This window comes from Leptodactylus fuscus, chromosome 10, assembly GCF_031893055.1.
Source record: "Leptodactylus fuscus isolate aLepFus1 chromosome 10, aLepFus1.hap2, whole genome shotgun sequence".
NCBI lineage: Eukaryota > Metazoa > Chordata > Amphibia > Anura > Leptodactylidae > Leptodactylus > Leptodactylus fuscus.
The window spans coordinates 27,945,559-27,972,406 of NC_134274.1; the positions used below are offsets into that span (position 1 = coordinate 27,945,559).

At 42.0% G+C, this 26,848-nt stretch overlaps 1 protein-coding gene across 13 annotated transcripts in view; it reads left to right on the top strand.

Moving 5' to 3' along the window:
- ANK3 (ankyrin 3) overlaps window positions 1-26,848 on the top strand; it is a 436,797-nt gene that overhangs the window by 349,891 nt on the left and 60,058 nt on the right. For 8 of the 13 annotated variants that reach the window (XM_075257453.1, XM_075257456.1, XM_075257457.1 and 5 more), the window contains 3 exons: window positions 12,869-12,992; window positions 19,162-19,264; window positions 22,246-22,352. In XM_075257453.1, the coding sequence (XP_075113554.1) occupies window positions 12,869-12,992; window positions 19,162-19,264; window positions 22,246-22,352 (334 nt within the window). Of the gene's footprint in view, window positions 1-12,868; window positions 12,993-19,161; window positions 19,265-22,245; window positions 22,353-24,027; window positions 24,061-26,848 lie in introns of all 13 variants that reach the window. The other 5 variants (XM_075257455.1, XM_075257461.1, XM_075257460.1 and 2 more) reach the window with 2 other exon arrangements.

A 26,848-nucleotide genomic window follows, 5' to 3' on the forward strand; every position in this document is an offset into this window, starting at 1 on the left:
TAAATCTAATCTAAGGAGAATTTGCAAATAGTCTGCATGTTTTCCTCATACTTGTAAATGTCTGACAGTGTGATTGAATAATCTATTTATAGTGGAATTATATGCAAAAAGGATTTATGGTGCCATATACATTCAGTCATTCCATACATTGCCCTAAAACAACCTGCATACTATGATAGGGTTTGTCTAATGTCAAATCAGAGAAATAAATGACTTTGGCAGTGATTCTTATGCATTTTTAGGAGTGAGAAGGGAAGGAGTCAGACACCGGATCCTGCTATAAAACACATTAACTTCTAGCACAATTCCCACACACCTCAGGCGATGCAATGTAAACAACCTCTGCAGCAGCCACACTGTGACTGAAGGTGGAGCAGGCAGTCTAGGCTAGCGTCAGATGTCCTGTACAAGTCTATAGAGAGACCGCCACATGCACAACTCTCTATTCTTTCACTGCAGTCGCAAATGGGGTCCATTCTCAAGACAGATGGATAGAACCATAAATGCCAAGATGGGAATGCCACTTTTATGGTATGTTCACATGGTGGAATCTGGTGATGATTCGGATGTGGATTCCGCCACAAAATCAGCAGCAAATTCCATCTGGATTCCAAAAAAATGAACCTCCTGCACGATCTTGCCGCAGATTCTGCACCTCATTCAGACACAGCGTATGTGGTGCAAGACACCCCAATGATCAGGCTCCTTCATCTGACCTTAACCAGTGGTGGAAAGCCAAAGCTCTGATTAGATATCCAGTCACAGTTTTGTCTCCATCTATTTGCAATAGGACCCCACACTATAATTCATATGGTATAGAATTTTCAATGTTTATTTGTAATAGGTGGGACTAAACTTCAACTATATCTCACTGGCAGATTGTTATCCCCTTTATGACAAAACAATCAGGAATGGTAAAACCTAACATGTTTGCAACTTCTTTGCCTGACATCCCTGTCATTGGGGGAGGGTCATACATATAGCTGGTCAATATCGATGGACTTACTTCTGTGGAGTTGTGGCCATCTTAAGGCTGTACTTTCACACCACTGCTAGAGGCATGAATAGCCTATTCTAAGCACTTGTATGTCTTCGCTCACACCACCCCCTCATGTGACATTATTCTCATGGAGGTGTGTGTCATGCTGGGATGAATTGCAGGTCTATTTACTGCAATTATCTCCAGTCTTACTGCTTTAACCTCTTTTGTTCTTGTCCCATCCCATATCCAGAATGCTTTGAGCCAAGACCTGGAAAGTAAGACAGGAGTAATGTACATGTGGGACACAGAAAGAATAGCACAGTGTGCAGCAGGAAACACTGCTGGGAACTGAGTGAGGGGATCGGATAGCTCCAGGGAAACAGACCTGAGACTATGGCCTAGAGTGAAGATGTCTGTATATATTGTCACACTCTTGTCTAGGTCAGTGCATTACACAGTCAATCTAATTCAATGGACACCATGTAATACTCAGCTTAGCCCGGGATGGCACTGCAGGGAACACTTGCTGCTAAATATAGCTGACCATTTCTGGTCCCACAACACCTTGTGATCATCTTACTTTTTGATACAACATACAAAAGCTAGAAATTTAGCAATGTGGGCTTACTTTCTGAAGAAGTAGAAAGCTTACCTAATCATACTGGTTGCTATAATTGCATTTTACAGGAAAAATTCCCATGCTGTTTGCCATTTTTTTTCTTATTGAAGGATGAGGTTATGAGATTTGGCGTGGAAAGACAGCAAGGTATAAATGGATAAAACTGGAAAAACAAGTATGGGGTATCTTAAAGGATCATTATATTCAGTCCTTAAGCTGGGTACTCAACCAAATATTACTAGAAAATTCTTCAGGCTTAATATTACGTACAAAGGGCTTATGCACATGGCAGAGTCATGTGCACGGAGCTTATATGGCAGTGCATGGAGGCTGTAGAGCTCCTTAGTACAGACGTACAATCTCCGTGTGCTGCTGTGATGCTCCGTTCAGCAATGCTTCTAGGGGAGAATACTTTTGTACATAAGGGATCTGATAGAACATGCTATTATTAAGAAAAAAAATCTTGGTATACTTCAAATAAGAGGAAGGTTTGGTAAGACCATGTTCACACAATCAAGATTTTGTCAGGATTCTGCAGCTAAATCCTGACAGAAACCACCGGCTTTCCACACATCAAATGACAGTCAGTCTAACCAATGGACATATCTGATGGCATACCCCGACATAAATCTAAGATTCCCTCTGAAATCAGCAAGTTTGCTAATTTTTTCTCTTGTAGGAGATTATATATATATATTATGGCCCCATCCTTACAATGGGTTAGATATGTCCTAAATCTGTATTAGGTAGATGGTGTTTGGAGGGAAGCATAGTAATAAATTCTCACCTCTAGATTTGGATAGAGATACAATGGCGTCCTCCCCCAATAAACATCTCTCCATAAATCTGTACATCTGCTGTAGTTTTGGATGCCTGCCCTATTGACTGTAATGAGCTGAACTGAATCTGCGTTCTTTACATGCAGTAACATGTGTTGTTCTCTAGGAAACAATAGGAACTACCCATGTATGGGAATTATATGCAAGATCATAAAGCCCTTAGAAATATAAATAGCTCTAATAACATTTCCTGGAACTATTTCTATCAGGAAAATAAACCTCCCCTCCCCTAATATTAAAAAAAATCAATGTGTACATTGACTTACATTGTATGCCTCTGCATTTGACTCTCAGTCCCACCACTACACAGCCCTAAGATTGTAGAATATTTATGGTAATACTCTCTAGGTACTAGAAGGCCTCATTTAGACTTCGCTGATTTATTTTTCATCAAATTTATTGAAGAGAACACATCAGTGTTATTTATAGTTCAGGAATATTTCCTGATACGTTTGGCAGAAGGGTCCCACATACTGTCTATCACTGTATATAGCGGCATATGCTGTACAGCCGCTATTAGAGAGACCTATCTAGCAGTACAGTACAGGACCTCCTTTGGTTTTGAGAACCACAGATATCATTCACAGATATCAGAGAACTCAGGGCACTTCACCAAACACTATTACTCCACCTCTACCATCTGGTTGACACCTGACATGCTGCTTTTGCCAAATTCTACCCCTCCTGTCAGCATGGTGCCACAGAAACCTGGATGCATCTCAGCAGGCGATACCATCTGCTCATAGATACAAACTTTGTTTTTCAGTTTCCTATAGGCTGCATTCACACAAAAAGATCAGTTTTGAGAGCTATAAAAAAAACAAACGGATGTTGTACATCGTAGTTGATCCATGTTCGATCCATGCATCACCTGTGATCCCGGATGGCTCCATGTCCTGGCTCAGCAGAGGGACACCTATGAAATCAGGGAGAGGGAGGGGACAGGGTGGTTCCCATGTAATCCGCGATTGGAACCAGGCTGGAACCCCCAGATCAAGAAGCTGCTGGAGGAAGTCAAGTCAGTTTAAACGCCCTGAACAACCCCTTTAAAGGAGTGTATCACCAGGGATCAGAAAATGCAAGTATAACACATTGAGGAGTGTCACCTGAATGTACTGGTTGTTCTCATTTTCCAATTCAGTCCTATGTTGCAAAGATTATTTTATAAAAGCGATTCTGCCCCTGCACCCCAGACTGCCCCTGCACCCCAGACTGCTCCTGCACCCCAGACTGCCCCTGCACCTCAGACTGCTCCTGCACCCCAGACGGCCCCTGCACCTCAGACTGCCCCTGCACCTCAGACTGCCCCTGCACCCCAGACAGCCCCTGTACCTCAGACTGCTCCTGCACCCCAGACAGCCCCTGTACCTCAGACAGCCCCTGCACCTCAGACTGCTCCTGCACCCCAGACAGCCCCTGTACCTCAGACAGCCCCTGCACCTCAGACTGCTCCTGCACCCCAGACAGCCCCTGTACCTCAGACAGCCACTGCACCCCAGACTGCCCCTGCACCTCAGACTGCTCCTGCACCCCAGACTGCCCCTGAACCTCAGACTGCCCCTGCACCTCAGACTGCCCCTGCACCCCAGACAGCCCCTGTACCTCAGACTGCTCCTGCACCCCAGACAGCCCCTGTACCTCAGACTGCTCCTGCACCCCAGACAGCCCCTGTACCTCAGACTGCCCCTGCACCCCAGACAGCCCCTGTACCTCAGACTGCTCCTGCACCCCAGACAGCCCCTGTACCTCAGACAGCCCCTGCACCTCAGACTGCTCCTGCACCTCAGACTGCTCCTGCACCTCAGACTGCCCCTGCACCCCAGACAGCCCCTGTACCTCAGACTGCTCCTGCACCCCAGACAGCCCCTGCACCCCAAACTGCTCCTGCCGCTGCATTTAGATTGGAGTAGCAATCAAGCAAAAAGTTTTGTTTATGTGTCAATACTGCAAATCTGGACGCGACTGCAACGATACAGTGCCAGGCAAGACTTCTCGGTATCCTTGCCAGGCCGTATCATTCTCGCATGAACATCAATCACAAAGCAGCGATGGGAGTAATCTGGAGTGCCGGGGACGCCCACACTGGTCCAGGCTGCTCATTTGCAAATCACTTTTAGGCTAAGGCTTCACATGGCGTTCTTCAGCAAAAAAGCGCTGTGTGAAAAAAACATGGCAATAACACATCGCGGTTCTTCCCGTAGTGCTTTAGCCAAAATTTGCAGAGGTTTCCTTGGACTTTCTGCTTCAATTGTACCTACAGGGAAACCACCAGCGTTTTTGCAGGTTTAATTGACATGCTGTGACTTCCAAAAACGCCCCGTTTTCTGGTAATCGCGCAAAGTGGGTATGGGATTCGCTAGAATCCCATCCACTTTGCCCTGACTGTAAAATACCATGATTTTTCTACATTTCCACCGCAGGCAAATTGCGGCCTTTATGTCACGTAGGGCCTCAGGCTTAGAAAGTGAAATACGAAAATGAGAACAACCATTACATTCAGCTAACCCTCATGGATCTAACAATGTGCTTAGTTACATTTACCCATTCCTGGCGACAGATTCCCTTTAATCTTGTGGCTGCCGGGGCATGCTGAGAGTTGTAGTTTCACAGCAGCTAAAAGGACATGATTCCAACAAATATATTCTATATAATTTTCCCTCATATAGGGTCATAGAATAATATAACAATATTTATGTCTATCTCCAGAAACTTTACATTATAAAGAGAAACATAGATGCAGCTTAAATATTACTTTGTTTCAAGCAGATCCTGCTACAATGTGCAATCTAATACTTTGTAGTAACAGATTACTAGCACTGAACCACTGCTTTACAGATGTCCCTGCCTAGTGACTCCAGCTGCAGAAAGGGAGGACTGTACCTTTAAGGCTCAGATTACGAGAAGAAAAAAAAAAACCTCCACACCCCCTAGCAGATACCTATTTACATACAAATACTTGCAGGGCTCATTATTATTACACCATTCTCTGCTGGCAGAGTTTTGTCCTAGAAGTGTAGTCATCCACTCATGGCTGTGTGCGGGGCGATCACACGAGATCATATGCCACACTTCGGATGACTCTGTTTATGGGGGGAGCTGCTTGTGTCATTCTATACTGCAACACCAAATTTTAAAGGGACTTTGGTCTTTGTGGATTATTTCTGCTGGAGCTGCGGAGCAGCAGTGAAATGTCTGGAACATGTTGCTTGTCACATGGAGAAGTTAACATGACCCTGTGGAATTAGTTTCTTTCCTGTGCTGTTTTGGATTAAATTTAATTCTCCGCTTAAGGACTACAAGGAATTTCTGCAGGAAAAAAAAAGGAACATCTTGTAACTCGGCTTCAATGGCTCTTCTCATAACAAGTAAGATTTCTATACTTCATGTGCATTGACCTTCCCGTGGCTGTAAAAATGCAGAAAGTAGCCCCCCGCTGGCTCTTAAAATAAAATGGGAGAGGCAGAAAGATGATCTATTCTTTATAAGTAGACTTGTGTATGTGCTGGGTATTTTTAGATGGTTTCTGGCCGGTTAAACCGAGTCCATCTGCGGCTTCCTGAATGGAAACTGTGGCTTTGAATTATCCCTGTAAACCAGAATGGAAAGATGGAGATTGCTTAAATTACAAGTCTGTGCAAAGGGGTAATAGCCAGTTGTAAAGTAAGGCAGAGAGAACCTAGTTCCCTGAACTTTGCTTTACCTGCTCCTTTGCAATGGAAAAAACAATTAGGAGTGAAAGTACAGATAAAAGTTCTAGTCCTGTGTCACTGTAGGAATGTGCTGTAACCTGAGGTGCAACCGGGCTCTGTAACCCTTTGTCGCCTGCAGGGTTTTATCGTGAAAAGTAAATGGACTGAAAATGCTCAATTAGTTTTAGCGCAGTGATTTGTGTGTATTTGGGGGCGCACGTGGCATTATTGTTTGTAGCTGAAATCAAGTGTGGCATGTAAAAAGAAAAAAAAAATGTATAAGAAACCTGCAAAAAATGGATGTATCAATCGTGGCACCTGCAGGACTGGCAGAGAAATGTGAAATTCCCTGAAGCTCTGCTCTTATCCGATATAAAGGACGAGATTCTAATAATAATAATAATAATAATAATAATAATACGCTAGACATTGGGCCATAATGAAATCAGTTACTATAATAATAACAAGGACCGTCCATACAGGACATGTGAGCTACCGATTTCCCAAAAGCGGAAATCAGGAATGGATTATGCCAAAGGGTAATGGCTGTGGGTTGGCTGCTGCGTTCACCTTTTGCATTGCACTTGTTTACATCTCTTCCACTTTGCTGATATTGTACATCACAACAAGTATGCCCTGGACTTGCGAATCCCATCCACACATTGCAGGAAAAAAAAGTGTAATTGCTTCGATTTCCAAAGCTGATCCATTTTTGGAAATTGCAGCATGTCAATTATAGCTGTGGAAATGCTGGCGGTTTGCGTATACGCATAATAGAAGCAGACAGTCCACAGAGGAAAACTCTTAACTTTCTGTGACAAAATGTGATGCATTTCCACTGCTTGATTGTAATGACCAATATGTGTTATGGTGCACCTAGACATGGCCGTGCCTATCAGGCTAGCCATAAAATAACGACAGCCAAGTCTAATGTGCAGTGTCCACAGCGAAAAACAGGGCCGCTGGCCGATGTGGCTGCACCACTGCTGCTCCCAACGGCTTCTTTGCATATGGCTTAAAAGTAGATTTTCTAAGCAGCAAGATTGTAGCAGTATAAAGGTAATTTTGGTGATGACAGACTCCATTTAAGGCTGAAGCCCCACGTGGCCTAAATGCCACGGCAAAAAATGTGGCATTTTACAGCCCCCGCAAAGTGGATGGGATTCTAGCAAAGCCAATCTTCACATTCCAGAAAAATACCTGCAGCGGAAATGTCGCGATTTCCAAAACCAGCACGTCAGTTATATCTATAGAGAAATGCTGGCGGTTTCCATAGAGGTTTAATTGAAGCAGAAAGTCCACAGAGGAAAACTCTGTGGACTTTCTGTGAAAAGTTCTGTGGGAAAAACTGCAATAGCCATGGCACGTGTTTGCCAAAAGGAGTAGCAGCCGAGAACACGTGATGTGTGTCTGTCACTCAGTCCAGGAGGACCTTCACCAGCATAACATGTAGTGCAGTGTTTTGAATGAGATAAAGCTGTCCTATACCCAAATGATTCACATATCGGAGCCCTCCCTTATACGAAGCTGTGCACCTGTGTCAGCAGGACAAGGTCAGGGCAGGTTTTCAGCCTGGATCTACACAAAAACTCTTTCATTCACTTACAAACAAGCAGTGAAACAATAAAGAGTAGTAAAACTCTGCATACACTTTGTATAACTTGCATATCTTTCCCTGCACAATGAATGAGGCGAATTTGCATATAACTGCTGGAAGTCTTCCATGTGAGTACTGCTGAGGTAACCCAGAGGTTAGGAGACTGTCAGGTGGTAGGAGAGTATAGCACCCTAAGGCCCGCGTCACATCTGCGTTCGGGTTTCTGATTGGAAATCTATCCATATCAAAATGCAGATAGGTGAACGGATTGGCCTGAATGCAGATGTGGACTGGGCCTAAGATCTGTCATATCAGCTTTCTATTGACTAATCTTCATCTCTCCTTGGCTTATGGGCCGGATGGAAACTGCAGTCTCAATACTGATGCCATTGCTTATGGGCTCCCTAAGGCTCCTGGGCCCCGATGTGACCTCCTGTTTAACAAGTGATCACATCATGGGCGCTGCGTACAGAAGTTATTGGGGGAGTTTATCAAATATTTTACACCTCCTTCTGGCATACACTGTATAAGGAAACTTGCAAATTTTGTCACATGGTGGTTTTTGTGCCTAAATGGGCATCTTTTGGCACCCTTGCACCATGTACTGCACTTTTCTGACAAGTGGGTTGGTCAGGACATCCCATGGCCTGACAGCTATACTATAATTTCAGCCAGAAACTGATGTAAACTAAACCTCAAGTTCACATCAGTTCCTATAGAGCTTAGATTTGAGATTCTGGTGCGAGGAAGGCAAGAAATGCAGCTCATTTATTAATAATGAAACAAACTGGTCGCATCTTACTCTGGTGTAAGGATGATACAAAGGCGCAGGAAATTCCCCTATTGCACTTCTGAGCATTTTAAATCCCTGTTAGGTCAGCGGTCGTTCGCCAGCAGATATTCCTAGTGAACTCCCTTATCTCCAAACTAGAACCTGGCATGCATAAGCTGGACGAAAGACCTCTGGGGTAAGCGTGCTGCGTGCATGTATCCTGATGGGTCTAGTTGCACTTATCTTCCTTAAGAACAAAGGGTCTGTCATGTTAAATTCAATATACCTGATCCTTTCTTTTTGTCCCTCAGTATACTGTGTATGAAACACATGTGACAAGCACTTCATACAGATTACATGATGGACTCATTGAATGAGCAGGTTCAGCCAACCAAAGTCTAAAGCTTCATTCACACCTGTGTTGAAGGCTGTCTTATCTGATGTAAAACTAGAAGACAAAATTGTACTGCATGGTAAAATGTGGACGCCATGACAGAAACCCAACATTCCCATTATAGTCAGCGGAGTTTGTAGGGACTCTTAATATCCGGCATGCAATAGATCAAGCGCTTGCGTCATTCTTGTTGTTCTGTTTCAGGTTCAAAGTACCTTCTAAACCAATAATAGTACAGTGTAGGGGCCTTTAATAGGAGTATAAACATACCTATATGCAAATCAGCCTTCACGTGCACTGGGGGCGGGCCTGAGTTACCAGATCTGCTATCAGACAGCTGTACGCAGGCCCTGCCTCCAGTGCACTTGTAGGCCATTTGCATATCCACACAGTGATGATTATCTCTATATTGCTTCACCAGTTTTTGGTCACAAAGATATAACTCTGCTCCTATTATAGGATCCTACACTGCACTCGTATTGATTTGGGTGGCATTTTTGACCAGACAGACCACCCCCCCTAAATCTTATTTACACATATACAGTTCTACATCTCCAGGCACTAAAGCTGCCTATAGGAATACTCCTGTAAACCTGTAATGTATCCTGGGCTTTTAGGCAATCCCCCAGCATCTGTTATTGGGTAAACACACATTGTACAGGTTATAATTAACCCTTGTTACCCCTGGGCATAAACATCATTCCCCACTACAATTAATGTGCAGTCAGCAGAGTGATGAAAATCTGGGTTGATTCCATCAATATGGCCGTCGCTGTGATGATACTTTGTGGACTTTTGATATAATGTAATATGCATTTCAGATATTTTATACTGTGGATCATTTGTCCCTTTGGAAAACGATCTAGTGACACGGCAGCCAATAAATATCCACGATAGGAAAAGGGAAATAGGGAAAGGTTTTAGGATTCATGTAAGACAGAAGCTGTAACTCAGTAAGGAGGCTGAACAGCCTGTCTACAAGGTGAACGATCCTGCTTCATTCTGTTTGCACAGCAAAGTAAACATTTCAGCAGTGTTTTATATACCATTATAAAATGACACTGAGCACTAGTGATACTGCAGTATTGTGGTTAGCCATTGTATGGGCAGGAACCAAGGAAAGACCATTGGGTGGGTCATGAAGATGAACCACAGCAAAATCTGCAACAAAGCTGCATTTCTGCAATGTGGGGCCGCACAATGTCTTTCTGATCGGCCAACACACAAGCAAATTCCTTTTCGGCTGTCAACAGCATCTCATATGAAGCATAAAAGATGGAAGATCTTTGGCAGTACATCAACCTTTGGGGTCAATCCAAGGGAATGGACAAGGAGCGATCACAATACTTGTAGTACGTCTTCCCATGGACTTTGAATCAGACTGTGTACAAAAAGGTTTGAGGGACATTGGGTATATACTACCTTTTAGACTTATGGGGATCTGGGTCTTGCAATCCCCAATGAGGCTGTGGTAAGCCTTTTGCTTTAATAGGGGGTGTTGCTGCTGATTAACCATTACAGCTGAAGGGTCAGGGCACTTGTAAGGACATCGCAGCCTCTTCATACTAACATATCAAGCACATTAGTCATGTCAGTGTCTGATGGATGACAAGTTAAAGAAATAGTTTAAGAAATTGTAATTTAAAGTGAAAACAGCATCTCATATGAAGCAAAAAACAAAACAAACAAACAAAACCCACAAAGCCACTATGAAGTGGTGACAGATACCTGGACTGAATAGCTATAAGGGGTTCAGTGATAACAGTCATTATCAGGCTCTGGATCTTGATGGGGCCCAAAAGGTCTATAGTGGTGTCACATATAGTGGTGTCTCATTTACTGACTGTCTTTCACAACAATATAGTGTAGTGTATAACTTTTTTTTGTGTGGAGTCATGAACAGGCTTTCCCTGCTTTCCAGCGCTGATAGACAGCTTTCTCCCTATGCACAGTATCATCTATGAGAGGGTAGAACACACCATTCATAGATGAGGACTCCTCACTCAGCTCGGCCAAACCGAATAGAGTGTGATTGTGTAGAGAGTATTGCAAAATATATCCATAAGTGACACAGCGCTAGAATCAGGGTGTGTGTCACAGCAGAGACTATCATTTCTAATATTGTCCATACACAGGGAGAGCTGCAAAGGAGTCCAGTTATTTCCTTTCTGTGCATACAAGTAAGTCAGAGTTAAGGTTATGTTAGTGACTATGTAAGATTAACTTAGAGGAAGAGCCAAATGTCTAAATCTACCACCAATTCAACCTGTGCACAAACATACTTATTATGGCACATTACTAAGGATTAACATGATAATACAAGGCACATCCTGCACATATTTATACATGATGTATCTACTTGTGGTGAGCCGGATATTTGTATATATACCGCATTTGTACTCTATATTGAAATGAGATGGCAGTAAACTCTCCAGGGAACGTCTCTCCCCTCTCCTTTCCTTTTCTGAATAACACGTGAGAATACAAATATTTGAAGAACCAAATGAGGAATATGGAAAATACTGTGAGAATATTGATGAGTGATACATCCTGCAGCTCTGAGAATGTGCCCATTCATTCATTGCTCTGGTTTATACAGTCATCGCAGTCTTATCCTCTTGTCTGTGGGGTGACAATATTCCCCAGTAGTCAACAATGAAAGAAATGTAATGGTGCACACATAGCTATTATTTCTAATATTGTCCATACACAGGGTTAGGGGCCAAGGGGCCACATCTTTCCTTTCCTAAAGATCAAGTTATTGCATTGGGGCTAGAAATTCAGGGGAGGTTAAAAATGGACATCTGTCTTCTCCCTCCAGTTCTCTCTCCCAGTAGCAATACTTGGGGCTTTTGTATGCTCTCATGCACGCAAAGATGTTTCCTAGGCTAAAAGGATTCATGAATTAGCTCTCAGAAGATGATACACAGGAATGGAGCAGGTAGCAGACAGCACCGTTCTCTGTGAGGTGGGTAATCCCACCTTAGACATTTATGACATGCAATACATGTCACAAGCAGGGCCCACCTCTGGGACCCTCGCCTATAACCCGCTTTCTGCCTGGTGAACTACCAACTGGCTGCTACACCTAGAAAGAGGTGGTCTTGTGTGTACAGGGCTCTTACCAATCATATCTGTGTTATGGAAACAACCAAGCCAGCATGCATTCCCTACTGTAAGTAATTTCCTTAGCAGTTTTTCCTGTTTTTGTTTTTTTTATATATATATATATTTAAGATTACCTCCCATATACCGAAACTGATAAGCAATTTGGCTTCTGATGCAATTGGCTGTAGAGTACAATATAAGGAGATCTGTGAAAGGGACATTAGATTGTGAGCCCCATTGGGACTAGTGACAATCTCTAAACAATGCTGGATCCTCTAATATCTGACTATAAGATAATAACATGTTATGAAGATAATTTATACTCAAAACTGGATTCATATGGGGAAATGTATTTATGTCATAACAATAAACTATCAAAATTGAAGATGGACCCAAATCTGCTGCAAAATTTTGTAAGAAGATGGTGAAGAACTGTACATGCTGCAGATCTGAAAATCCCTAAAATCGATGCAAATATTTTCTCCAGTATGTGAATGCTTTCTTACATAGCTCAGTATTTTGCTGACAAGGCACAATGAATCCACCACATCCAGATAAAATATAACTACAAAGTAATACATAAGTTACATCCCGAATGTCAGAGCATTCATAATATATAATAGAAGGATTCCGATCAGACACCTGGCTTTCAGCCTACACCCTTATCATATTATGTGCAGGGGCTCGGTTTTCTGTGTGTTTCCGTGGTGCCATGCGCTTTATTGAGATTTCTGTATGGAAAATGTCCCAGGGCTGTCACATCATTGATTAGATGTTGGAGCGCTCACAATGATGATCTACTAACCCTTCACCATCAGGGCTTGTGGGAGTCTCTGCTTGTAGTTAAACAGTCAGTCTTCTTTCTTAGGTGAAGATGCAATGACGGGTGACACAGACAAATACCTTGGACCTCAAGATCTGAAGGAGCTAGGGGATGATTCTTTGCCCCAAGAAGGATACATGGGCTTCAGCCTAGGAGCCAGGTCAGCCAGGTAAGTCCCAGTATGGCGACACTGTATGCCACATTATACCATTGACCTACATTTCTCCATCTCTTTTCTGTTTTAAGACGCTACTTCATGATCATGGAAAGTTACAAAACCTGTTTATACTACCTGGGAATCTAATGTGTGTGTACACTGCATTGGTGCATTAAAAAGTGTAGTCAGAGTTAACCCTGTGAAATGTATATACGAATCCCTGCATTGCCCTGGCTGGAGGCTGTCTTTATCTTATACATGTCTTAGTTGGAATAAAGAGAATACAAGAGAGGAAAAAACTCCAGGCTAATGCGCTCTCCTTGGCTATAGATGTAACACTCTGGGCGATAAATTAACTGCCCACTCTCAAATTTCAGAGATGAAAAGTAGTATGATACCACATACTGGCTGACCGACTGGCTGATACGGCCGTGGAATCGGTGTGAAAGTATTGTATGAACAGGAAAAAAGCCTGGCGGCGCACACTTCAGGACACAATAGTAGAAGTAGAACTTTTATTGGTTAGGATAACGTGTTTCGGAAATATACACCTTTGTCGGGTCAAAGGATGCTGGTAGTCAAGAGCATGAGGTGCTCCTTGTAGAATGGTATGCGGCTAGTGACAAAAAAGACCGTAGCGGCAGATGGCTTGACTACCAGCATCCTTTGATCTGACGAAGGGGTATATCCCCGAAACGCGTTATCCTAACCAATAAAAGTTCTACTTCTACTTTTGTGACCTGAGGTGTGCACCAGCGGGCTTTTTTCCTGTTCATACAATAAATGGTAGAAATAAACATGTACATGTTAAATCAGCTGAAGAAGAGATTCTGTGGTTAAAGGGGTTACTCAAGACCTAACATTAAATGACCTATCCATAAGATTGGTAGGAATCTGACATCCGGGACCCTTATCAGACTGTTCTGCTCAGAGCCAGAAGCAGACAGTGCCTTACTCTGTCATGTTACTTCAGCTCTGCTACTATTCACTTACTCTGCAATTGTGCAGTCACTACACAGTGTATAGAGCCATGTGCTTCCAGCTCCATACACTATGCAGAAAACAGCTGATCGGTGCAGTTCCCAAGTCTTGGTTTTCTTCTTTAAGAATACATTTGCAGTCACATATTAGTATATGGTCATATGGATTTACTAGGACATGTGGAAAAGAAAATGAGTCCATATATCTCTATACCTATACAATATCAAGGAGCGTAATAAGTAGGCAGAGACCCCCACAGCCTTTATTTCTCGGTACAGAGATGTTGCCACATTGGAAGATCAGCAGCACATTATCAATGTATCACATTAAGAGCGTACACTAACTAAACCTCTATATTATATTACATCTGACTGTATATTGCACAAGGCAACATGTTCCTCCTGAACATCGGTGGAGGAACAAGTCCTGCGCAGAGGATGGTTTCAGTTTTAAAACAATTAGCACAGACAGACCACATTATAGTAAAAGGGGTCCTTCAGACTCCATGTGTTACCGCTATTTTAGCAATGGAGTCTCCAACTGAGACTCTGTTGCGGACGTGAATGTAACCTTAGATCTGTAACAGAGTTTTTTGGAAGGTACCACAAATATTGTTGAAAAGATGATTCAGAAATGGATAAAAAAAAAGATGATGATCAAACACGACTGGATTTTTTTGTAACTAGGTGTTGAAGTCAAAGCATCCTTGACTCCATTCATACATTACTGGAGGATTCCAGGGCGACATAATCTTTCATTGCATGTCCAGAGTTGTGGCCAAAGTCACTGTGTAGCCTTTGCCTTAGAACCTGGGCCCAAATGTAATATCTGTATCAGGCCCTTCCTGCCCATTATGTACCATTTATAATACTGGTCTCTTCTTATATGGTAGAGGGACCATAGTACTAATAGAATTAGGGAAAAAATGTCTGTCTCATCATTCAATTCTATTGCGTTACTTATTAGATACCAAGATATTGTTTGTTAAGATGTGTCTTATAAGAATTTGAGCAGATTCTAATGTTGTTTAGCTTTCTTTTACCATATTTCTTTTAGAAGGATCCACTGTATTAATACACAAGTTTACTCTAATACAGTTTTTCTTTACTTGGATTTTGGGAGAAACCATACGCCCATCAGTTTATCAGGATATTACACTTTGCATGTGGAATTCAGGCCTGGTAAAGCTCTGCTGTCTAAGATACAGTTCTCTGTATTCTCTGGAGTTCTGCGAGTGCCGGGGACATAGCCGCACATTCTCTGTGAAGCTTATTCAAAGCCCAAAACAAAACCAGGCACTGTGTTGGTGGAGGAGATTAGTGTTTTGGATTACAGCGGTGTGTTTGCTGATGGGCCAGTGTTTAAGCCAATAATGCCGCCTTTCACAGTAAAAGCCTTACAGACATTTCAAAAAACAAAAACAAATTGCATTGGGCTCCGATGTTTTTGGTAATGCCTGCTTCACTGCCACTCACCAGTGGCTGCAAAAAACAAGGAACCAATTTTGGCAATGAGGAGGGTCCCCGTGGTCAGACCCTCACCTATACAATGATCACCTACCCAGCAGCAATAGTGAAACATTTTGTAGACTGGAATACTCCTTTTAATAATACTACTCAATTTTTCAATAAAGTTATATATGCACATGACTGATGTGAATTCACAACCCCCCCCAAAAAAAAACAAAAAAAAAAACCAAAAAAAAAAAACATGTCCACAATGTATCAGTATGTTATCCACAAAAAGACTTGTATGAGCCCATACTCTTGAATGGGCGAGTCTATGCATGGTACCTCATACTACCCGCAATTATGGATCTGTATAATGCAAACATTTAGCCACAGCTTGTCTAATGCTTTAGACTCTGACCACCAAGTAAGCACTTTACACACTTTAAGGAGGCTTTAAAATGCTTGTCCGCACCATCTATATCTTCTGCTTCACTTTATCTTCCCAATTGTCCTCCTCTCAGTCTTGTGAGCGCCTAAACCCTTATTCAGACAGCTATGTGCGGTTTAGGCAATGCAGTCCATGTGGCGGCCACATTTCCTGGACTGACCACAGCTTGGCTGACACCACCGTGTGTTATCTATAATCCTGGTGACTTCTTAGAGGCTCCAGGACCTGGTCACGATGGCTACCTCTTCCCCACCTCTATAGCTACACCCCAGTGCATTGTATTGTTACTTAGTATAAGCTTTCATTCATCAATATTTTCTTCTATTTTGAAATATTTTTACATAAAGTCACAAATTTCATGTTATACACATAATATCCTTTAATAAAGTGTATACATATACTATAACCGGTAAATAGACAGGTATTTGTGTATAACATGGCCAGAGAAGTCAGTATGCTTATTCATTTATACTTTCTACATTTGCTGCATCTGATTTTTTTTTATTTTACTTTTTCTTTTCCTTGTTCAAAATACATTTCTTTAAACTAGTCCTAAGATCAGGTAAGAAGGCATGTCCTCCATCGTTCAGACTGTTACTTTAACGTTTGCTCATTGTCATTCATATTAGTCATTATTGTGCTGTGGCGTGGCAGTTCTTTATTTCTATACTTAGACAGCTGTGGTTTTTACGTGCTTTACATTTCCCCATTGCTGGAGGAAACTTCTTTTCATTCATCCCAATTGATTTCAAGCAGCTTTTCCTGTTTACTAACACTTTCACTTTCTGGAAAATTAATATTAATAAAAAGGTTTTATGAGTGGGTAGAGGCCATTTTATGTGTAGACTTTGGGGGTTTCATTCTGTATTTGGCTTATCGAAGCCTGTCAATCTATGAAGGACCAGCGATATACTCATATTTTCATAGTTCTAATAAAAGGTCAACTAGGAGGATTTTTTATTTTTTTTTTGGATCTTGCTGGTCTGTACTTTCTGGTTTTTCTCGACACTAGTCAGCGGGCTAGTCATTGGCTGAGACGGGTCACCGCTGTGGGCTGTGATTGGCTAAACTTCAAGCAGGGCAAATCAGTAGAGACCAGCAGGGGATATGAAACGCATTAGAATAACTCTAACTGCATATCTTAGTAAGGGTAGGTTCACATGGGGTTTTTTGGTCCAGAACCTGAGGCAGAGGCCGTCTCAGGTTCCGGACCAAAAAACCGGTACCCACGACTGAAAGCTGGTGCAGTGCATCGGCATCCAGTCATGCACTCCGCTCCGGATTAGGCCCAATGAATGGGCCTAGTTGGGAGGAGGGCGTGTCTTCAGGCCGAATCGCAAGGCGAATCGGCCTGAAGAATGAGCATGTCGCTTCTTTTTTGAATTGAAAAAGAACTGACCGGCTCCCATTGATTACATTGGTCTTTTTGGTCAGGATTTTGAGGAGGGTATTTAATGGTCAACAGAAGCCCATAATGTCTTCTTAACATATAAGAAAAACAAAGAAAATGTCAACTCTTAGTCAATGTGTGAACTATGGATCTCGAAGGCTTCTGAACATTAGGTAGCCTAGAAATTTGTTCCTGGAATCAAGTTTTTTGAGGCATGTGTCTGTAATGACGTATCCTATATATGTTGTATAGGTAGTGCCCAGAAACTAACATCACTGGCACAGACCACACGTGTAGCTGAAAGAGCCAAAACCCAAGTGGTTACTCTTTACAGCTGCTCCGCTGTTTGTAGGCACTACTTCTCCTTGAAGAACTTAATGCTGCATCATAAAATGGCCAAACTCACAAATGCTAAGCATAGTCTACAAAAAATAAATAAATTCTAAAATCATTAAATTAATACATGAAATGCTGCTTGTCTGAAGCTTATAGCTCTAATGTGTGCCTAGGAAGGAGTGCTTGTGTAAGGAATAGTACCTAACAAAGCGTGTTATAACCTAAACCTCTGAAGTCTGCGATCACCGTTTCTTCACAACCTAGTCAATGGCCCATTACAAGACAGATATTTTACAAAAAAATATTGGATCCATGATGATCGTCACCCCCAAGAAGGATAAGAGATATGTTGGTGATAACATGTCCATGTGCCACCATGCATTGCTCTGTCGGGTCCTGTATATCAGGGATTTTCCTCTGTAACATGGCATGTGATAGAATTACAGATGCAGCAACTCCATTAATGCCATTCTAATACACTTAGCATGTTAATAGATGCCTGCCATGGCATTGTATCTTAATATAAAAGTATATCTGCTGATAAGGATTGCCACATCTGTAGTACAGAGCCCAAACACATAAAAACACTTTCCCTTTATCAAACAGGAAGCCCATGGATATACATTAGTGGCCCCTGCATCTCTATGGCAGCCCTACTATAACGTCATACAATACAAGGCCATAATACAACCGCTGGCTTGTGCACTTTATATTTTTAGTCTCCTTTAAATCCAATCCTGGTTCTGGCTGCATAAGCATGAGGTAACCACCACCCTGTATGACCCTGGCCCAGTTCATTCCCCCGCTATTCCAGCTTAGGGCTCCCTGGTGGTTCATGTTTCCAGCACTGCAACTTCTTCTACTGCAAGTGACTGCTGTGGCCAAGGATTGACTGCTTGGCCAAGTAGGGTAGATGGACGCATCATTGATACAGTGCCGGAAACAAAGACCAGCAAAGAGTCCTAGAGGGCAGCGCTGGAACATAATATAAGAAAATAATTCTGCCGTTTGAAGCACAGGACATTTAGCCCTGGGATCACTGAGTCTGTCTGGAAACCCCTCCAATATCTTCCCATTAGTCTATTTTTGCCACAGTTCTGATGACGTAAATAACTGAGAAGTGCATGTAATGTTTTTGAAGGCTAAGTATAATGGATTGAAGTGAGCGTGACCTAGTGGATGTTTAGTTTTCTGTTTGCTTTGTCTATTAGATGTAGGGTTTGGCTTGGAGTCTTCCTATCATGTATCTTCCAGGGTTCCATTCTCACATGACACACAACCTTTTGTAAATCTGACCGTGCTTTCAATAACGGTTGCTGAGTTACAACTTTTATATGTATATAAAATATTCTCTTCCCAGCAGCAACTTTTTCTCCAAAACTCATATTATCTAAATCATTTGTGACAAATCCAGTTTTTCATTTGTACAATTTTTGAAATTCATTGTTGCTCTGATCAGATATTTTCTATCATCCTTTCTTTTGCCCTGGAAGCTGCATTCATTTTTTCCTTTTTTTCCCATCCATCTCATTTGTCATCTGCGTGTACTGTGGTAAATTGTAAATGCAACAACAGCCTCCGCTCCTTCAGTTCGGATAGGTCCTACACACTGAACAGGAGTTCTTTTGCCCGGGACAGCATGATGATTGAAGAACTCCTTGCACCTTCAAAGGATCAGGTACGTTCACACTTCCTGCTGAAAACCTATATGTAACATTGGAGTGACCATTTTGGGTAACAATGTTATCTTGTGCCTTATTTTAAAAGGGGTTGGCTAGTTTGGAAAACTTTTTCTGGAACTGTGAGTCAAAGGGGGTCCACCATTTAAAACCTTGTCTTCTTGCCAGTGGCTACAAAGAGTATCTCTCTTGCTCTGAGGACCTGGCATGCCCAAACTGTTCACTACTGACTGCCAAGGGTCTCATATTTGGGAAGCATTACAAAAAATTGTGACAAAAATCAGCAAAACCATGACCAAACCAGCATTTGTCGGATACACCCTAATAAAAAATAAAGTCTCTAGGCCAGAAGTTATTAGATGGAGTCATTGATGATTACATGAAATAATCCCTGGGGCTGAAAAACTGAACAGGGCTTTAAGACTGATGACCTTCTGTATATATTCCTCAAATTCTTAGTAAATTTGTTTTAGGGCAAGTGTCCAAATTGTATATATTTGAGCTCCCGGTAGAATATATGTCCTTCGAGTCCACATTGAGCCCATCTTGTTTATTAGCCTTATATACAATGCCGATGACCTTCTATTAATCCATCATTAGCCACACATGCTTCTTATTTCATAAACAACCCTCAGCTGTTCTCTCAGGCTTTGGGCCAAGGAGACTCAATGCAATATAAGATAAGAAAAATCACAAGAAGAACCAAGACATACTGAGCTAGAGGGTTGGTCATGGTCACTTAGGAGGGAGGCTGAAAAGATACTATCCTACACCATATTCCAAACATTTATATCTCTGTTCTCCATTAGATACCACTTGTCACCACCCACTTGGCATTAGAGAGTCTAGTTAGCATGTTAGCCACCAAATTTAGCAGTGTTGTTTGCCTGAGAATGGCAGGGGCTAGAGCAGGGGTAGGGAACCTTCGGCTCTCCAGCTGTTGTGAGACTACAACTCCCAGCATGCTCCATTCACTTCCATGGGAGTTCCAAGAACAGCAGAGCAAGTGTGCATGCTGGGAGTTGTAGTCTTGCAACAGCTGGAGAGCCGTACGTTCCCTACCCCTGGGCTAGAGAAACAATTCCAATAGCACCAGCATCGGTGGAGAAAAGCTTTATATGGTGAAAAGAGCTCAGGTTGATGGAATTGGTGAAAGGTCCTTTATGACATTTAGACCTCAGATTTCTATCCATGCATAAACACTTATTTTAGTTTCATGTCATTATAATCTGAAACTGTTTTACACAAGAATTTGGCAAATTTTTGAAGTCATTTGTTTAATATGGAAAGTTTGAACCCCCCCCCGTCCTGTGAGAGGTTAGCGGACTCCAGGACACGGAACAGCTGCAGAGCTGTAAACTGGAGTCTTTTAGCGTGTATACAACTCGGTTACAATCTAATTACAATTAAGTGAACTTTTTAATCCCGTTGGTTTTCGGAAACCATCTGCTTCACTTTAGGTCACCGACAATCCTGTAACAAGCAACTGTCAGGTGTGTAAATAATACATTTATTAATGAAGAGGGGAAAGCGCTTGGCAGGAAAATGTCTATCAGTGCACCTGGACTAATAGGTAATTGTGAGCCACTCGCATCGGATTATCTGTTTTATGTGAGTCAATATAGTCAGAACAATAACGTTTCCAGCGCTAGCTTCTGGCCAACAAAGGGCTACATGCGCTGAAACATCAGTCCATCTGCTTTCCTTTACATGAACTACAAATAATGATGTACAAGAAAAAGGGAAGCTTTACGATCTACGTATCACAAGCAAACAAATAGAAATGTATAGAATATAATATATTAGACCATACCAATGGCATTAAAATATAACACAATATTGCTCATTGAATATGCAAGAGCATATTGTATAAGCTTTATTTCAAAGTAGTACTCGACTCATTTTCTTGTGTCCCAGCATTGAGACCACTGGTTCAAGAACGTGCTTGGTTTCCATTAAGAAACTTAGTAACTTCTATACACTAGACACTAATCCAGTTGCATGTGAGATACGGCATTACATGCACACTGGGCAATGCAGTACAAATTCTTTTATTTCTTAGCAGACTTGTCTACTCCTTAGAGAGTTATTTAAGTCATAATTCTTGAGTGGTTTTGTATCACTGTGTAGTTTCATCCTTGCCCCTGGTCGCGGACGAGCCGGGTTTCGCCAGGGGCCCATTAAATTTAATGGAAAATTGCATATTTTTGACACCTCTCCAAAGTCAGCGCCTTCTCCGGTCACAGGAGGCCCGGCCTCCCCCTTTCCCCCGTTCCGGCAGGAAAAGAGGCCGCTCGGTCGGCCGTGGCCGAGCGACGCCGGCACCCCGACCCGCTCGTCCCCGGTCTCCCTCGGAGGGGGTTATATAAAGTCTTCCCCACACCCACAAATCATAATTACAATTGCTTCTTTCCCCCTATTTGCAGTAGTGGGGATTATTCAGTGCCTAGGTTGAACTAGTTACCTGTGCTGTGCAGACTGGCTTTACTATAGTCCTCCAGCCCCCATAGCACAGGGAGCAGTAGTAAAAACAAGAAAGGAGTTGAGGTGGATCAGTCAGGGTTCAGATGCAAGTCCCAATCACATGACCCAGGATCAGCATCTGCCTGGAACCCCCGGATACATCATCATAAAAACCCCAGATGAAGTAAGCAAAATAAGATTCCCGGGAGAACCCCTTTAAAATCTCAACTACTTAGTTGTTACATAGTAGATGAGGTTGGATAAAGACATTAGTCCATCAAGTCCAACCTACTGTAAAATGCTGCAGAATTAAATAAGAACATGCCCTAAAGAGAATAATCCATGCAGAGAGACAGATCATTTAGTTCCTGTCCATGTGACTATCTGTATAAATGCCCCTCTGTATCAGGTAAGTATTGGTAATTGTGCAGACCTCACTAGTTACTTCAGTACCATATTCAGCCAGTGCTACAATGACCCCTTCTCTATTGACCAGTCGTCTCTGTCTCCGTTTCAGCACCTTTCTTTTACAAGAGAATTTGACTCGGACTCATTAAGGCACTATAGCTGGGCTGCAGACACCTTGGACAACGTCAACCTGGTCTCAAGCCCTGTGCATTCTGGGTAAGTTGAAAGCTATGATATATAGAATTAATTTAACCAAACAAACCAGTCATTTATGTATAGACCATTATCAGAATTGGGAAATTCTCATAAAGGCCAGAGAAAACCCTGGTGCACTCCCTTTTGGAGAAGAGAAAACTGTCAGCACTGGGTGAAGTTGTTCTATATAATAGGAGATCCAGAGCTCTTTTTTCTTAAACTCCAGTTAGTGACATTTTACACCCAAATATCAGAACATAACATGACAACCAATACTATGTGCACAGCATTTCTGCACTTGCTGATCACCATAACCACTGAGCATTGCTGAATCCCAGGTGCTCTCTGTGTGTCTGCTTTGAGGCAGGCATAGGGATAGTTTGGGTTTATAGTGATCGATTTGTTTTCTGTATTTTATCATGTAGGACATTATAGGACTTTCTTACTGCATAAGCAAAATGATAGTGAATCACCTACTAGTTTTTGTAGTAATCTGTTTTAGAGATGTGGAGCACAGCTGTCTGGAATTTCACATTTTTCAACATCTGAGTCAGTCTGTCAATACAGGATGTTTTATGACCTTATATAAATGGAAGCCGTAGACCGTATACTGGTTGATGTGGAGTTGGGAGGTCACGCCACCAACTCCTTCATAAATGGATGATATGGTCAGATAGTAGCAGTAAAGATCCTAGTGACTGAATTCCTATGAAAGTAAATAGGCAACAAACTATACATCTAATTCATTTTGCAATACCGATAATTGTATAATATAATTTAAAATAACCATCATATTTTTAAGGTGGAGTTGGTAACTTTTGTCAGACTGCATCGTCCTGTTTAAAAAGCCCTTTGTAGTATCCCTTTGGGCACAGAGGGCCTATGTAAAACCGTATATCATAAAATTATTTATGGATAAGGGATAAACTGCTTATCGGTGAAGCTCCAACCACTGAAACATCCACAGATTCAAAGAATAGCAGTGTTTTACCCTCATTGTGAACGCAGCCATGGCGGCAGTATGTACACCCCACTCCATTAACTTCAATGGGGAAATTGGGGATTGGTCCAACCACTGAGACACCAAACGATCCCAACAGCAGGGGTATTTCACCCTATTATTAATTATTGCTCTATTCACTTCAATGAGAGCGCTGGATATCACTAAAGTGCTCGTCTTTCTCTGGTGCACCCATTGAAGTGAATAGAATAAGGACATGCATTTTGTATTAAGAACAAGGTAAAACACCTCTGCTCTTGGGATCATTGGGTGTCTCAGTGGTTGGACCCCAACAATCACCAATTTTCCCCTGTCCTATGGATAGGGTATATATCATTTTAATTAAATAAACTTATTTTAGGGCTTATTCTGTATTTTGTTATACCTTTTCAGAAAGCTACCTAGGGAATAACCTAATACTACCCCTACAATTTGTGTACTATAGGAGTATATTTAGGGAGATGGTGGTGGTCTTCACATACCATCTGTATCACTAGGTGCTAGCTGTGCGGCTGGGACAAGCTTCATTGCTGCTTTATCTATGTGCTGTATATAAGGAATACAGCGCTCTCCTGCTGACTCTCACGTTTCTCTCCTTTGCTACCCATACAGTTTTTTATGCTGATCAGTTTGTTGCTTGCTTTTAACTGTTTATATGATTATTTTCCCGTTTTGCTTTTCTATATTATTTTGCAGCTATTACTTCTCACTTCCCCTGTATGATGCAAGGTGATGATGCAGATTTGCGTGTGGTTGTGCCTATGTATCTTAAAAGTACTAACTCTGTTTTCATTGCTGGACATAGATTTCCTATATAATAAGTGCAACTTCACACCAGATTACCATTTTTTTTCCTAATGTGTGATCATCATGGACACCGAGACAGAGAATGCATTGAATATATATATATATGTATTTAATGTGTCTCTCATGGATTAGCATGCTGGTTTACAGTAACAGATTGCCAAAACTGGTGTGCTGGATTGGAGAAACTTTATACAAACTCACTACTAACATTTTCTGGTAGATATTATTAATGTCATCCTGTATATCATACTCTGGATTTAGAGGGGTTGTCCTGGATTTGATAGATGAGGGCCTAAACCTGGTTCCCAAATGAATGAGCTGTTCAGGGTTGCATCTGGTACCTATATAATGAAGTGTATGGCGCATAAAGCAGTCATAACTTAGGATAGGTGATAAATATGTGTACATGTATGCTGCCGAGGGGGTACACAATGCCCCATGTGAATTGCGTGGCAGTGCACTATAGTAAGAGTACTGTTCTGGAAGTCCTATAAATGGGGTGGTGGCCATGCAGGCGCACCTACAGCCCCCTGTTCTTATGTTTCAGCGATTGGACCCCCAGTGATCAAACACTTATCCCCTATACTGTGGGTAGGGGATAGGAGTTACTACTGGGGTAAGTCCTTTAAGGAATCAAGTTCTTTTATCAATGGAAAATTCTGAACAGAAATGTTACATTTCTTGGAACAGACGTTAAGACAGCCATTGTGCGAATAGAACACTGTACACTTTTGACTTTATGGGTGTGTTTAAGACCTGAACACAAAGCCTATGGAGAGGTCTTTTCTTGCTTAATTTAGCTGTCACAATGAAGCAGAGCTGCTGTACTGAGTCACTGGAAGGTCTGAGATGCTGAGGATTACATTACACAGTGCTTGGGAAAACCTGAGGAGATCCCGTAACCTGCGAGGGCATTCTGTCCCACATTATATAAACCGGTTCAAATCAAAGGAGCTTTGTGCGGCTCATACAGGTCCTGCTTGTTTGTGTTCACGGTAGCCAACTGCTGCCAGAAGATCGCTGTCTTGTTTAATTGTATGAGAAGGAAAGAACCGCTGTAGTAATCAATGAGGGGCGAAGTAAGTGTATGTACAGGCTGCAAGACGTGCCAAGATTTACTCAATAGGAAAACATCTGAAACTTACTGTGTCCTCCATTCCCAAGGTTACTTCTGCTGCTCTCATACTGAGGCATTACCATTAGTTATTTATTTTGGGTATTTAGATCCAACATATTCCACAGCACTTTTCAGACATGGTCATCACTCATCTCCAGTAGGGCTCACAATCAAAATTCTTTGGCGTGAGGAAGGAATCCTGAGTAACCAGAGGAAAACCAAGCAAACGTAGGGGAAAACATACAAACTCCTTGCTGTTGTCCTTAGCTAGATTCAAACCCAGGACCCCAGTGCTGCAAGGCCACAGTGCTAACCACTGCCTATAAATGACTGATACAGTATAGAATAAATAGACTAATATATTGCAAAATCTTCTTAAAATTATTTACTCCTTCTCTATTATCTCTATGTACTTGGAGATGCTTTACCAACACCTATGGCCACTTATCACATCTCAAGGCCATGGTTCTTGCCCATCTAAATTTTCCAGCCATCAAATACAGTCCTATGAAAAAGTTTGGGCACCCCTATTAATCTTAATCATTTTTAGTTCTAAATATTTTGGTGTTTGCAACAGCCATTTCAGTTTGATATATCTAATAACTGATGGACACAGTAATATTTCAGGATTGAAATGAGGTTTATTGTACTAACAGAAAATGCGCAATAGGCATTAAACCAAAATTTGATCGGTGCAAAAGTATGGGCACCTCAACAGAAAAGTGACATTAATATTTAGTAGATCCTCCTTTTGCAGAGATAACAGCCTCTAGTCGCTTCCTGTAGCTTTTAATCAGTTCCTGGATCCTGGATAAAGGTATTTTGGACCATTTCTTTCTACAAAACAATTCAAGTTCAGGTAAGTTTGATGGTCGCCGAACATGGACAGCCCGCTCTCAAATGATCTGAAAACAAAGATTGTTCAACATAGTTGTTCAGGGGAAGGATACAAAACGTTGTCTCAGAGATTTAACCTGTCAGTTTCCACTGTGAGGAACATAGTAAGGAAATGGAAGACCACAGGGACAGTTCTTGTTAAGCCCAGAAGTGGCAGGCCAAGAAAAATATCAGAAAGGCAGAGAAGAGGAATGGTGAGAAGAGTCCAGGACAATCCACAGACCACCTCCAAAGAGCTGCAGCATCATCTTGCTGCTAATGGTGTCACTGTGCATCGGTCAACTATACAGCGCACTTTGCACAAGGAGAAGCTGTATGGGAGAGTGATGAGAAAGAAACCGTTTCTGCACGTACGCCACAAATAGAGTTGCCTGAGGTATGAAAAAGCACATTTGGACAAGGCAGCTTCATTTTGGAAACAAAGATTGAGTTGTTTGGTTATAAAAAAAAGGCGTTATGCATGGCGTCCAAAAAGAAACAGCATTCCAAGAAAAACACTTGCTACCCACTGTAAAATTTGGTGGAGGTTCCATCATGCTTTGGGGCTGTGTGGCCAATGCCGGCATCGGGAATCTTGTTAAAGTTGAGGGTCGCATGGATTCCACTCAGTATCAGCAGATTCTTGAGAATAATGTTCAAGAATCAGTGACGAAGTTGAAGTTACGCCGGGGATGGATATTTCAGCAATACAATGAT